Genomic DNA, 14,192 nt, shown 5'->3' with positions numbered 1-14,192 from the left:
ATAAGCTAACGATAATGATTTTTAGCTCATACTCATAATAAGGTACACTGCTAATGTTGGTGGGTAGCTAACATGAGATGACCTGACAGGACTTCTGAGAGAATGTTTAAGATTTTTTTTAAACAAATGTTTATTTTATTTACTTCTAATGCTAGACAGCTAGTTAACATGAGCTAACCTGACTGGATTTCTGAGATGATTTTTAAGTCATATACATAAGTGTTTATAATCTCTAATGTTAACTCTAGCTAAATGGCTAACATATGAAAACTTGACAGGACATTTCAGAATTGTCTGGTCAGCAGTTATTATCTCCCCTGGCTTGAGCTTTTTCTAGGTGTGTAGAAATGTATTAAAAACATAAATTAGTGTTAATTATTAGTTAGCAAAAACAAAGGACATCTGATTGTAGCTCCTTTCTGTGTACTCGACTCTGCAGCTGATACTGGCCGGTGAAGCATTGCAGATGGCTCCGGTTTCTCTCCATATCATCACGCACACACACATTCAATGACACACTCTCTAACAGACGAAGCCCTTTATCATCCCCATGTATATTTGTGTTTAAGGAGATTGATTGGCCCCTTAAGCTGAAGAGGGATGAATTGCAGCGCTGTTTCAATGACTGAATTAGATTTTCACATGTGCCAGTTGTACACATTAATTGCACAGCCTGTGCTGGGCCTCAGTGCCATGAAAACTGCTCCAGGCCCTGCAGCTGAGCTCGGTGGTGGCCCAGCGGATCGGATAGTGATGATACTGACTCATCTGTCTACCTGGGGACGTCCACACACGAATCATTTGTTATGACTTCGTCTCACGCACTACATCACTATAGGACGGCAATTCTTTACTGATAATTGTTGTTTTTCAAGCTCTGGATTAATTCATTAAAAGAGAAATGGGAGTTTTGTTTAATATTGTGCTTCTTTTTGCATTGAATGAATAAATCTTTTATAGCAAATGGAATGGATTTGGTGTAATAACAATATATTGCTAAATTCTGTTTTATTCCATGTCCAGAAATGAATAGGCACAACATGGTGTGTGATATTCCAAATCACAGTGGTAATTTCGAACCCACTTTGGTCAGATATTGTGCAAAAGTTACAGCCCTTTGGATCCCCATCTTGAATTCAAGCAAACGTTTAAAAGTTCTGTGGCATTTTTTACAACCCAATTTCATAATGTCACTCTATTTTAATATAAATAGCTTACAGGTACAAAGTAAGTAAAAACAATATGACTGGGTATGCTGTTATAGGTAAATAATCAAAAGTGTAGCTACTTTTGCCACCCCAAAGTGCTTTTTCAAAGTGTTTTATTCCTCTTATAGAGCATTAATTGAACTGAAGCTTATTCTTCAGTAATCTGTTTTTGTATTTCAGTACAGGTTTTATCTGTGTTATGTTTGTAGAGAATAAAAGGCAAACCGAAATGTAATGTCCATTATGTCCAGCAATACTGCACTTCTGTTGGGCTTTTATTGTAAAAGTGGTGTAAAGTCAACAGCATACACAAATAATTGTTAATCACAATAAAGAACATAACAATCATCAGGCAAAATATCATCAGGCCTGACTGGGACATAAAGCAAATTAGTATGAATGTAATCATGACTGTTTTTTTTCCCCCCACCTGTAGGCCAGTCAGCTAGGAGTGTACCGGGCGTTCGTGGACAACTATGAACTAGCTGTGGAGACGGCAGAGAAGTGCTGCCAGGCCAATGCACAGTTCGCTGAGATCTCCGAGGTAACAGCTTTCAAATTAAGGTCTTTTTCTTACTTATTCGGGCAAGACTGAAATCTCCAACTCTGCATAGAAAATGGGGCCTTTTTTTTCTTTTTCAAAAAAGTTCAGCAGATATTTCAATCTGTACTACACACCATACCTTGGGATTCCTCGGTTACTGTGAGTATCTAGAGAGCTAAAACATGGCTCCCCACCTGAAGTGTAGAAAACAGAGCTATTCAGTCCTCAGGGACTTGGCATGAGATTTTATGGCCAGCTAAACGCTAGAAGGAGAAAAAGCTACTCACTCCAAACCCCCCCCCCCCCCCCCCCCCCCCCCCCTCCCAGTCGAGCGTCGTCATGCCAACTGATACTTCATCTAATACAGCGAGCCTGGCTCCCCCGGTCCCCTGACACCACCACTAGCCGAACGTTAGGATAATTGTGTTTAATGGGATAGCAGAGCAGAGAAAACCAAAGGGGATGTAGAGTGTTGCGTGGGTTTCAAAGCCACAAGCTTGTGGTAAAATAACACTCTCATTTATCTGTATGTAGATATATAGTGAATAAGATAATGTGTTCCTTCACACCTGTGACTAACACTGTGCAAGAACCTAACTGCAGACGGAGATAAAAACAAAAGCTTAGTAGCTCAAATGCAACATAATAATGTTCATTCATGGCCTTAAAATTATGAATAGTGTTGTGCTCTATCATAAAATGAGATAAAGAAAAACATAAGTGTAATTTTCATTATTCTAATAAATGCTTTAAAAACAGTGCTAGCAGTTATAGTTTAAGGAACATTTAAGTATTCAATTAATCATCTACGTAATGGTGTCTGTGACAAGTTATCCACAGGACACATGTAAGCAGTTTAAGACAGTGACAGATACTTACTTTGTATTAATGCAAATATGCCCTGGATCCCATATTGGTGTGTGACAGGAAAGAATGAAGTTTATTATAACAGTGAAGTAGTTGAAGAGGGTTTGGTGTTTGTCTATCTCTGCACACTAATCTCTTTTCTTCTTACTTTTATTCTGCCTCTGTAGAATCTGAAAGTCCGAAGTACCAAAGAGTGCAAGGACCAGATAGCCAAGTACTCACTAGAAAGTAAGACCTCTTATATGCATTTTCATTTGTTGTTTTAATGTGTTGTATTAATGTGCAAATTTAAAATGTTTAAAATATCTGAAGATCTCAAGGAAAGTTACAGGGACCTCAGAGCTACAAGAGAAATTATGTCTCAAACCCATCGTAAATACATGTCAGTTTCACCTAGTCACTTTTTTGTTGTTATGCCGATGCACCTAATTTACTGTAAGATATATAAAAAAACAACCCACAGATTATTTACTTGCCAAAAAATTATGAGTGCAGCATTGATTGTAGCAGATGCTACTATGAAAAGATGTCCTGTTTAATAATTAGTGTCTCTGTATGTCTGTGTGTGTCAGCTCTCCTTTATAAACCAGTGGATAGAGTAACAAGAAGCACACTAGTTTTACATGTAAGTTACACTCATTTGTTTACCACATAGCTTATATTTAATATATTATTATTTAATAGCTTTAATATTCATAATAAAAAGTATATTCTAATAGGGCTCTGTGTGTGTGTGTGTGTGCGCGCTTGGATGTGTGATATAGGACCTGCTAAAGCACACACCCTCCAGTCACCCGGACCACCCCCTCCTCCAAGATGCCCTGCGGATCTCGCAGAACTTCCTGTCCAGCATCAATGAGGAAAGCACACCACGTCGCCAGTCCATGACCGTGAAAAAGGGCGAGGTGAGTGGGAAAAATCTGGTGCGACTCAACCACAGTCCAGGTTCAGTTCATTCTGTTCAAGCCTGACCTGAAATACAGCACTAAGTTGTTTTTTTGATTATTCCCTTGTTATGTGGCTCGTAATGATCTTCAGTCTTTATAATATCACAGGATACCAACAATGAGACAGGAAGTGTCCTTGTTGACTTCAGAAGAGAGAGAAACATCATGAGATCAGCCAATTAGTGATCAGTCCTTCTGAAGTGCATTCCTCTCCCTTCCTGCACTGGTTTCCAGTTTTTCCTCTTTCTTAACCATGACAAACACACATACACACAAATGTCTATCTTAATTTCACACCCAGAGACACAGTTGGTCCCCCACCCCATCATTCCAGCAGCAGGGACTCGTGGGAGTGTCAGATGAATCGCTGGCACTTGATGGACTGCGAGTGAAGGGTGGCGTGTAATGTGCCTTAACGAGCCACCTCACTCTGATTCGCATCACATTTATTATTCAGGAGGCAGCCATCTCGTCAGGAGTCCTCCTTCACATACACACGCACACTCAATAACAAACCCTATGTGGTCTCCGGCGGAGAGAGCAAACTACTGATCAAATATTGATGATGTGTACACGAAAGGGGTTGATGTAAATCTCTGGGTTGTTCTGGACGTCATTATTGTACTCATTGTCTTGTTTAAGATGCTCGGACAAAGCACTTTGACCACATTTCACCTGACAAGGGGGACACAGCCTGTCTCAAAACATGAGATTAATTTTTTTACCAACTTGAGTTGAGAGACAACTGTAACAGTTGCAGTGACGAGAAGTAAAAGTGACTGCATCTGCATAGTGGCACCCAGCGAAATGTATATCGAAATGCTGATGACAGCCTTTTCAAATTTCATTGACGATAAAAAGATGAAAAATCTGCACCATGATGTAACAGTCAGCATGTAACATGATTGAAAAAACGTATGTGCGAAGGAAATGTGGTCACCCTATTTTTCAGAAATTGAGAGTTTGAATCCTGGCGATGTCACAGCCATCTGAGGCTGGGAGTCTCTGCGTGGGAGGGAGGTTGTCACTCTCTCCCCTGTCAATCAAAAGTGAAACTAGCCAATCAGAGACGTCTGTGTATGTATAAGAGGGCAGATAGCTCTTTCCTCTGAGTGTTTTTGTTTGGCCTGTGACGTATCATAAGCAGAAGTTCCTAATGATGGAGAGAGGTGGGTGTTGGCCCAAATGACCAATATGGGAGAAAATGGGGTAAAAATCTAAAAAAAAAAAAAAAAAAAATATTTCTGCTTCTTTGTTTAGAGTTTGAATTTGGACCATAAAAATTATTTGTGCTCTTATTTTTTGAGACGTTAAATAAATTAGTGCGATGTTGCACTGTTTTGCAGCATAGTTTGTGTATCCAGCTAGAAATGACCAGTGCTGCTTGCCCTGTCCAGATTTACCATTCCTCTCATCTTCTCTGGCAATCGTGAGCAGGCACTAAACGCCATACTGGCCCTTTTAGCACTAGAATAACACAATATAAAACATTCACAGGCACCAAAAAGACCAGTGCTTTTTCAGTGGAAAAGAAATATGCGGAAATATATTCCAAAGATATAAGAATAAATTACTGTTAAGGCGCTTTGCGATCCAAATACAACTTACCAAATAGAGACAGTTTTTTTTTTTCACGAGAGTCTTGCGTTATGATAAAGCTGTATGAAGCTTTATAATTTGCATGCACTTAGGAAATATATCCCCGTATCCCCACTATCGTCTGGTAGCGGCATGTCAATAATTCCTGCAGAAAATGAGCAAATGAGTGAGGCGAGAGCTTGAGAGGACGAGGAGCCGAGCTCCGGAGACCCACGCTGGTCACATGGGGGAAGGGGAATGCACAGAAGCTACTTAATTAAAATGCAAATGGAGCAGCATGTTTCTCTTCTGAAACTGCTCTGGCTTCTTTTAGTCCTTGGGACCGTGTGAAGTGTGGGGGCATTTATGTTGAGTCTAACACTGCAACGCACATACTTTTGTGCTTTATCTACACATTTTTGGCTATTTAAGCACACAAAAGGCAAACCCTGCAGGCACACAAATTATTATGCTGTTCGCCGGCATCTGTTCCTGCAAGCAAAGCTTTCTGTTAGCTATGAAGACAAAAACTGCTGTACATCCTTTAACAGCCGAGTTCAGCATCGTGCATGTGTGTGCATGAAGGATATATGCATTTTTACACCCAGAGAGGCATGTATGCAAACAAGATCTAGGTGTTTACAGGTTCATTCTTGTCAAACCTTATGATATGCATGATTGAGTAGTGGAGATGGAGTTTTAACTTTTTACCCAGAGATCACCAGCTCCAGCCCACACATCTTTTCAGATTTAACTCTTTCCTTTGCTTACACACCCATACACAAAACTATACCTTTACTCTACAAATCTATTACATTCTATTAATGCTATTTGTTTGTTGATTTTTGCTTGAGTCAGTTTCGGTTTTGGATTATTAACTTGTTTCAGGACAAACACATTTGGTAAATTGTAAAATAGGTGCATTCCCTTCTTTCTATTCAAAAACCATAGGGTGCGTTCAGCGTAATTCACATAAACGCTATGATTCTACAGCTACAGCTGGTTGATGAATTGCATCAGATGTATGTATGTATATATATATATTATGCACACACCTACTTATAAATATTTAGACTGCTGTCCTGCTGCATGTGAAACTGCTGGGAAAAATGAATTTTTGGGTTTTTTTTGTTCGTCTCATGGTTAAAGTGTGCTTGTAGTGAGCAATTTTAAGAGACTTCTCCTGTCACATTTCGCTACAGGCAGGTTTTAGGAAAATGTCATCTGATGTGCAGAGACAGCTGGTTTGATGAGCGCTCCTTGCAGAAATGAGGGCATCATGTTCGCGGATGAAAAAAGGCTTGGAATAGATTAGAGTGTGCTGCTTGTATGTGGCTATTTGCTCATAAATGCGGTTATCTTATAAAATTCTGTAGTATATGCTATATATATAAAAGTCATCATTCTTTATGTTCATTCTGATGATTCATAATGATACATTAAGTAGCTTTAAAGTGATAAGGTTGCATAAAGGAAGAATGCTCTTTGTTTAATTGAAATTAATAATAAGAATGCTTTAGGATTTAATGCCTTGAGATGCCTGTTCAAATCCAGCTTAAAGAAGTCTAATCAAAGTAAACATAAATACACAGATGTTCAGCCTCCAGCGTTTGGACCGAGGCGCTTATTGGAAGCTTGCGCACTCTTAAACTAGAGAGTGGATTGCTGCTTAGACTGGAGGGCATAATAAACCTTAATTCTGTGTGTAACTGCACTCTAAAGCCCAAATCATCTGACTCTGTGTGGGCTCTATGAATAGCCTTACCAAGAATACCTGCTTAAGTCAGCTGCTGATGACATCACTACTTCCTGAAAAGGTGTTTGTTCCTTTTTTTCCCCCCTTTTTTCTTCAGTCCTTTAATGGAGGTTGAGCCTCCCCAATGGGAGTTTGAGATGAACTGATTTTAATCTCGGAATCTTCCAGAAGGGAGATATGGGTTTATTAGGTGATAGCGGGTGATGGCGCATAAGTAGGTCTAAGAGGGATTGGAGAAAAATGATAGAGAGCTAAGGACTGCTTGGAGCTTGTGCAATTTTAGTGGTTCTCTGCTGATTTTATTATTATTCTTTTTTTTTTTTTTTGATGATTGTGTTTCGATAGAGATCACTATTAACTACTGTCAAAGTTGTTACATGTTATATATTATTATATTTTCTTAGTTATTATAAGGCAGAACTCTTCACCGTTAAACAAACTAATCCTTGACAATTCCTTCTTTTTTAAAATAATAAAATAGGAACTCCACGTGCAGTGGTTCACGGACATGACTTTGAAAGAGTAGGGTTATATTTGTTTCTAAATTCCCCCAAAATTGCTGTTTAGACCTATAAGTTCAATAACTAAGAAACAAATTTAATGGTGCTTATTTGTGCTTGGATTCTGAATAGTTAGTTCATATTCAAAATAATTCTGTGCTGCAATGATAATAATAATTAATAATAATTAACCCCTTCAAAGCCCAGCTTATTGTTAATTATTTACCTTTAACCATATTATGTATATTGTATTAGTATATATTTTTAAAATATTTGACTGTGTAATAGGCCTAGGGGTTTGAGAGGTTTTTATTTTAAAGCATTTTATTTAGTAATTACTATGAATTATTCAGTAAGTACAGTGAAACTATAGTATAAACTATAGAAAATATAGTCAGGAGTTACGGTTATCACATGATTATTTTCCTGTAACACATTATATATTTTCCTATAACAGCATGTCCTGAAATATTCTATTCCCTTATACCCCAACAAAATTTACCAACAATGACAATTTTTTAAATTTATTTTAATAAATGACTCATGGTATTTATTTATTTATAGATATGTTTAAAGTTGTGGAACATCTGCAAAACAGATAGTTATCACTTACATTATAACAGCTTTAAACAGTTCCCTCACCAGACTTGTTTTTTTTTCCCTCTCTCTGTTAATAAGACAATAAAACTTCATCATATCAACAATTCATTTGTTTATGTGGAGTTTCAGCTATACAAGTCCCTGTTTAAGTTATTTTTATTGAAGCAATAACATATTACAACAAGCACATTAATGTAAACCTTGTAGCCAGGACTACTGTCAGAGCTGCTGTTATCAAAAATTAATCAACACTTTCTGACCAATCAGGATTGAGCATTCAACAGCACTGTGGTATAATGCGTTTTAAACACTGCTCGGAAGTTCAGCAGTCAGATGTATCTTCTCACAATCGCTGACTAGCCTTTCCATTAGTCTCAGTGGGAAGTGCTAAGCTGGAGGAAAGCATGATCGTTTTTATAATTCCCTCTCAATTATTCAGCAACCACAGTTGAAACACTTTAATTGTGTGTCATGGTGGTTAGTGGGAGCAGAAGGCCTTTGACTCTCAGTCATTTCTCTTCTGTGCCAGTTGGAACGGCTTGGTCTCATTACACTGCCTGGGTGCTGGACTGAAATCAGGCCATCAGCGGGCTTTGTGTTTGAGCAACACATCTGCCATACGCTTCATGTGTGTTTCTCTCTCTCTCTCTCTCTCTCTCTCTCTATATATATATATATATATATATATACATACACTGTATGTGTGTGTGTTTTCTCATTTCACCATCAGCCTGGCACAGCTGCAAACACACAAACGCACACATCGCTACACTGTGCGCATCTCCTCTTGCCATCACAGGCTGTGTGTGTTATTCAGTAGCTGTGTGTTCTTGCGCTGATGAAGACTGGACCTTGATGACATACTGTCTAGAAAATGTGGGGGGTGACTGCTGAGCTGGAAAGGAGGCAGGTAGAGGCGTCCTATTGGACGATCTGTTTGTGACGTCACCTTTTGTTGTCCCACTGCAGGGATGACGTGTTGCTGTACGAGCGCTGGTGTGAGAACTGTAGCCACAGGCTGTGTGTGTTTGTGTATGCCTTTACACCTTCACACATTAGCCACTGATTTTGCTCTCAGGCTCTTTTATCTGAGCATATGATCCACAGACAGGGTTTACCTGCTTTAAAATGCCACATGATCTCATCTCTGGATCACACAAAGGCTCCCAGATGCTGTGATTTAATGTCCTTTTTGGAGGCTTGGTGGCTGCGGATTGAAAAACAAGACTGCCACCTAATGGCAAAGCTCTTTAGTAAACCGTCAAACCTTTTCAGCATTCAAGCTCTGAAAAGTTAATGCAAACCACATGGATGGTCATTAGAAGTATTTAAGACAAATGTGGTTGAGTTTAGACTATTAGGGGTCAGTTACGGCAGTGGCAAGTGCATTGCTGCTATAAAACGTCATCATATTTAGAGTTTTTACCACTCTTAGAAAACCTTTGTAGGCTCAAATGCAGCAAGATGAAACATGCTTGAGATATTCATTACAAAAATTAACCATGTTTTTGCTGCAAAAGACAGCCATGGATAATTGTGGATATCAAACCATGAAATGTTTCTCTGAAAACTATTAATTATTACTATGTCCATTATTGTAAGCCATATGATACATTCGTTATGCGTCATAGTAAACCATAGTAGACTATAGTGAATTTTTACCATTATTTCACAGTGGTATGTCATTCAAATGCAAGTTCTAAGAGTGTTTTTTGCTCCACACTGGAATAAAATCTGTCTCTACTATGCCCTATGAACTCCCTCTTCTTTTATATATCATGTATTTTGCCTCTGACAGTTTGCTGCATTGAAGCGAATCTGTTTACTGTGTGTTCAGAATCGGCAGCTGCTGAAGGACAGCTTCATGGTGGAGTTGGTGGAAGGAGCGAGGAAGCTACGACACGTTTTCCTCTTCACTGACCTGCTGCTCTGCGCCAAGCTCAAGAAACAGATCGGCGGGTGAGAGAGAAATCAAGCTGAAGGTGGCATCACATGATAAACAAATGAGACGAGGAGAACGAATAATAACGCTGCCTTCATGTGCTGTCAGAATGATCACGAATACAAAATCCTAAATGAAAAGTTGCACATGAGCGTCTCTTCAAGTCATAATTACTAGTAGGAGCTTTGGAAACTTATAGTTTTAATAGTAGAAGTTTGAACTTGTTACTGTTTTTCACCGTTTCTTCATGAAAGAGGTCAGGATGAAACTAGTGATTGGAGAGGGGTAATTCTTATTCTAAATGCACTTTATTTTTAGTATTTATTAATTAGGTCATCTCATAGATGTGGCTTATATTTGTAGCTGATTTAGCATTTTACAGCTGGGGAAATAGTTAGGAAGATACCAAAATAGATAGTGAACTAGTTAGCGGTGCACTTGAACGCTAATATGATGATCTGATGAGGAAGTGAAGGCAGCATGCCCAGTGCACACAAACCAGGTTCTTTAGCACCAGGTGAAAGCACCTGCGACACTGTTGTACATCCATGTATCAGTTTTGTCTTTTATATCGCTGATATCATCTCACTGCTGTTTATTTCAAAGGTCGAGAAAAAAATCGATTCCAATTACCTGTCTGTTATGTTTAAAGTCACATTAGTGTGTAAACCGAGCTCACTACTCTGGTTTCTCTCTTATTAGATTTCAGTGTATTTTCGTCTGTATATTAGATTATTTCTCCTCATCCTCCACTCTGTTTGTCTTTTGTCCTCAGGAAGAGTCAACAGTATGACTGTAAATGGTACATTCCACTGTCAGATCTGACCTTCCAGGCAGCTGAGGAGACGGAGCCTGTCCCAATCCCGCAGGTCCCAGATGAAGAGCTAGACGCCATTAAGATCAAGATCTCTTCCCTCAGGAGTGAGATTCAGAGAGAGAAGGTACCAGGAGCTGAATGATTTCATGCTTAGAAATCATAGATAATCCTTGTTTCCGGCCATCTTTTGTTTAGGGAAGATGTAGCAAAGCGAGATCATGTTTCGCACTTTTCCATCAGACAGTATGGTACAGCTCGGTTCAGTAAATTACAGTTTACTCTATAATACTGTTTTTCTTTTTCTCATTTAGAGAGCCAACAAGGGGTCAAAGGTCATTGATAGGCTGAAAAAGAAGCTGTCAGAACAGGAGTCCCTGCTGCTTCTGACGTCTCCCAACATGCCGCTGCGAGTGCATAACAGAAACGGCAAGGTGAGACACTCCATCACTGTCACAAGAACATCTTACACTCTGGTTTTAAACCAGCGTAGTCCCTTTTTTCATTCTATAGCTGTAGAAAATCAACTGTACATGCATTTATCCTCAACTATAGCTGGTGAAAACAGTACTGAATTAGTAGAGCTGGTAGATATACATTAGTTTTGATTGGTTAGATTCTGTTAGTTAATTCTATATTTAAAAAAAATGTGTTCTGGGTTTTTTTTTGTCTCTTTGTGTCATCTTGAGACAGTCAGTCTAATCTGGCAACTGACTCTTCTGTCTGAATATGATCCTCTTCATCTTTTTCTCTTCTCATTAAATTCACTTTATTTCAGAGCTACATGTTCCTGATCTCCTCTGACTACGAGCGTGCCGACTGGAAGGATATGATTCGGGAACAGCAAAAGAAATGTAGGCAGCCATGACAGCAAGACTCTCACCACAACAAATACACTATTAATCTCTTTTCATTTGCCAAGTGTTTCTGACAGAGGTTACTGTATTGTTCATCAGGCTTTAAGAGTGTGTCCCTGACCTCCATGGAGCTCCAGATGCTCACCAACTCCTGTGTGAAACTCCAAACCGTCCACCACATCCCTCTGACCATCAACAAGGAAGGTAAGAAAGAATCACTCTTTGGCTATTAAACTCTGTTTGCTAAAATGTTATTGCAGTGTAACATTTAGGCTACAGTGCACTTTGGATCTTCAATTTGTACCGTACATTTATTACTTTGAGATATTTATCAGAATGCTGCTAAGTCATCACCATACAGTACAGAATATGTAAGGAGTTAAACACTAAGGGGCGGTCTGTTATAGGAAAATAATCAATGATGGTGTGGTCTAAAGTGACATGATGCAAAGCAGAGTTACTATTACTACCTCCAAGTTGATTATTTACCTATAATAGCACATCCCAAAGTGTTTTATTCTCTTTTACAACAATAACAACGCCATGTCATATGTTTTCATCTATTTATAGCTACATTTAATGTGTGGATTGTCCATGAAGCAGGTTCGTTCCTGTCATCACACCAGTTAGTCTTTCACCAGCCTCTTTTTTTCTCTACTGAAGTTAATAAGAGAGAGATGACATGTTACTGAGAAAGCCCTCTTTCTTTTTTTTTTCTTTCTTTCTTTAGAAAGACAGACTACTAAAGTTTCTGAGATTTACTTCTGACTGTTACAAAGTGCTGACAGTGAAGACTCTTTCCAAAAATGTTAAATAAACGTCTTCTCACAGAAAAATTCACCACATCAACAATTTTTTTTTTAGAAATCTGTTTATTCGACATGTTCGCCTGTTTAAGTTGTTACTGTAGAAGAGATAATGTATTAGAACAAGTGCATTAATATATGGTAAAACTGTCAGAGCTGCTATTATAGAAAGTTAATCAACACCTTCCGACCAGTCAGTTTGGAGAATTCAAAAAAAGTTATGGTATAAGCAGTGGTGTAAGTCATGCTCTTATAATGCCTGTCTTTCGACAGAAGATGAATCACCTGGGCTTTACGGCTTTCTGAATGTAATCATCCATTCTGCGTCTGGACTAAAGCAGAGCTTGAGTAAGTTACCATGTTTGTTAAGGGTGGGAAACATTTTAAAGTCTGTTATTTTATTTCATCCCTACTATCTGTCTGAAATCCTGATGCTTATCTATGTCTTCTCTCATTGTTATTTCACTCACTCTTGGTCTCTTGTAATTGGGTGCTATTTTATTTTCTCAAGTTAAGACCAGTTGATACTGTGGTTGAGGTTATTGTTTGCTGGTTGATACTGGCTTCCCTGTTTTGTCAACCAGAAGTTATATAGTGTGATGTCTTTTCAGATCTGTACTGCACGATGGAGGTGGACTCGTTTGGTTTATTTGTGAACAAAGCCAAGACACGTGTGTACAGATACACTACAGAGCCCAAATGGAATGAGGTAAGAACATGTCCTGCACTTATAGTACACAGACACTGTGCACCGTTACAACTCGTGTCTTGGAAGTGTAAGAAATGAAACACTTGCGGGCGTGCTGTTTTAGGAAAATAATCAACAGGGTGGTGTGATGAGGCCTGAGCTGATCCGAAGTGTTTTATTCCTCTTCTACCACAGTAATTTGCCAAATGTAGAGTGACATTGTACTTTTATCCATTTATAGTTTCATTTAAAGTTGTGCAGCATCTGTGTTGTGGAAAAAAAAAGTTAGTTCTAGTTACTTCTTATAACAGCTAATAAACAGTTGTTCCCTCACCAGCCTCTCTTTTTTCCCTCTCTGTTGAAGTAAATAAGACAAAAATGCATAGTTATCACAAATCCACAAAGGGCAATGTGTCTCTGCCTTGAAGACTTTCCCCTGGTGGAAAACTTACTGAATGTTACAAAGCAATGACACTGGAGACTCCTTTAAAAAAAAATGTCTCCTTATTACCAATTAATCAACAGCATCTAAGATTCAAGAATTTTACATTGCTGTGGTATAACATAAAGAGATTAAGTGTATTTGTACATATAACTCTGAACTTCAGTATACCAGATGTTAAGCTTAATTGTTTAGTTTTTGATGTCAGTAGCAGGCTTTATAAATGCTACTGAGTGCAAATATTTTTAACTTCAGTCAGCAGGTTTCTCCCTGTCAGTATTTGCCCGTTTCTATTAGCCTGGGGACGACATAAATTGCTTTATTCAGCAAATATTTCTATTAGACACTACCGTTTGAAATATTGCAGTTTAAACAATGTGGGTAATGTGCGACATTGTTTTTTTTTTTTTTTTTTTTTCTTTTTCTTTTTTTTTTCCAGGAGTTTGAGATTGAGCTGGAAGGCTCTCAGACACTGAGGCTGCTTTGCTACGACAAGAGCTACAATAAAACCAAGATGAGCAAAGAGGATGGAGAGAGCACAGACCGCATTATTGGCAAAGGACAAATTGTGGTATGATATTTTAGCCCATCATATCTGAGTGATCTCATTAGTGACATTTTATTACTCATTAAAAGGCCTCAT

At 38.5% G+C, this 14,192-nt stretch overlaps 1 protein-coding gene across 3 annotated transcripts in view; it reads left to right on the top strand.

The window, feature by feature from the left end:
- Window positions 1–14,192, top strand: part of bcr (BCR activator of RhoGEF and GTPase) — an 83,866-nt gene that overhangs the window by 52,795 nt on the left and 16,879 nt on the right. For 2 of the 3 annotated variants that reach the window (XM_034311224.2, XM_026929034.3), the window contains exons 5-16: window positions 1,645–1,752; window positions 2,787–2,847; window positions 3,192–3,244; window positions 3,384–3,524; window positions 9,838–9,959; window positions 10,718–10,883; window positions 11,071–11,190; window positions 11,535–11,610; window positions 11,713–11,817; window positions 12,693–12,767; window positions 13,031–13,128; window positions 13,989–14,120. In XM_034311224.2, the coding sequence (XP_034167115.2) occupies window positions 1,645–1,752; window positions 2,787–2,847; window positions 3,192–3,244; window positions 3,384–3,524; window positions 9,838–9,959; window positions 10,718–10,883; window positions 11,071–11,190; window positions 11,535–11,610; window positions 11,713–11,817; window positions 12,693–12,767; window positions 13,031–13,128; window positions 13,989–14,120 (1,257 nt within the window). The remainder of the gene's footprint in view (window positions 1–1,644; window positions 1,753–2,786; window positions 2,848–3,191; window positions 3,245–3,383; window positions 3,525–9,837; window positions 9,960–10,717; window positions 10,884–11,070; window positions 11,191–11,534; window positions 11,611–11,712; window positions 11,818–12,692; window positions 12,768–13,030; window positions 13,129–13,988; window positions 14,121–14,192) is intronic. The other variant, XM_026929035.3, reaches the window with a different exon arrangement.

Source organism: Pangasianodon hypophthalmus, chromosome 15, assembly GCF_027358585.1.
Source record: "Pangasianodon hypophthalmus isolate fPanHyp1 chromosome 15, fPanHyp1.pri, whole genome shotgun sequence".
NCBI lineage: Eukaryota > Metazoa > Chordata > Actinopteri > Siluriformes > Pangasiidae > Pangasianodon > Pangasianodon hypophthalmus.
This window is presented reverse-complemented; position numbering and strand designations above follow the sequence as displayed.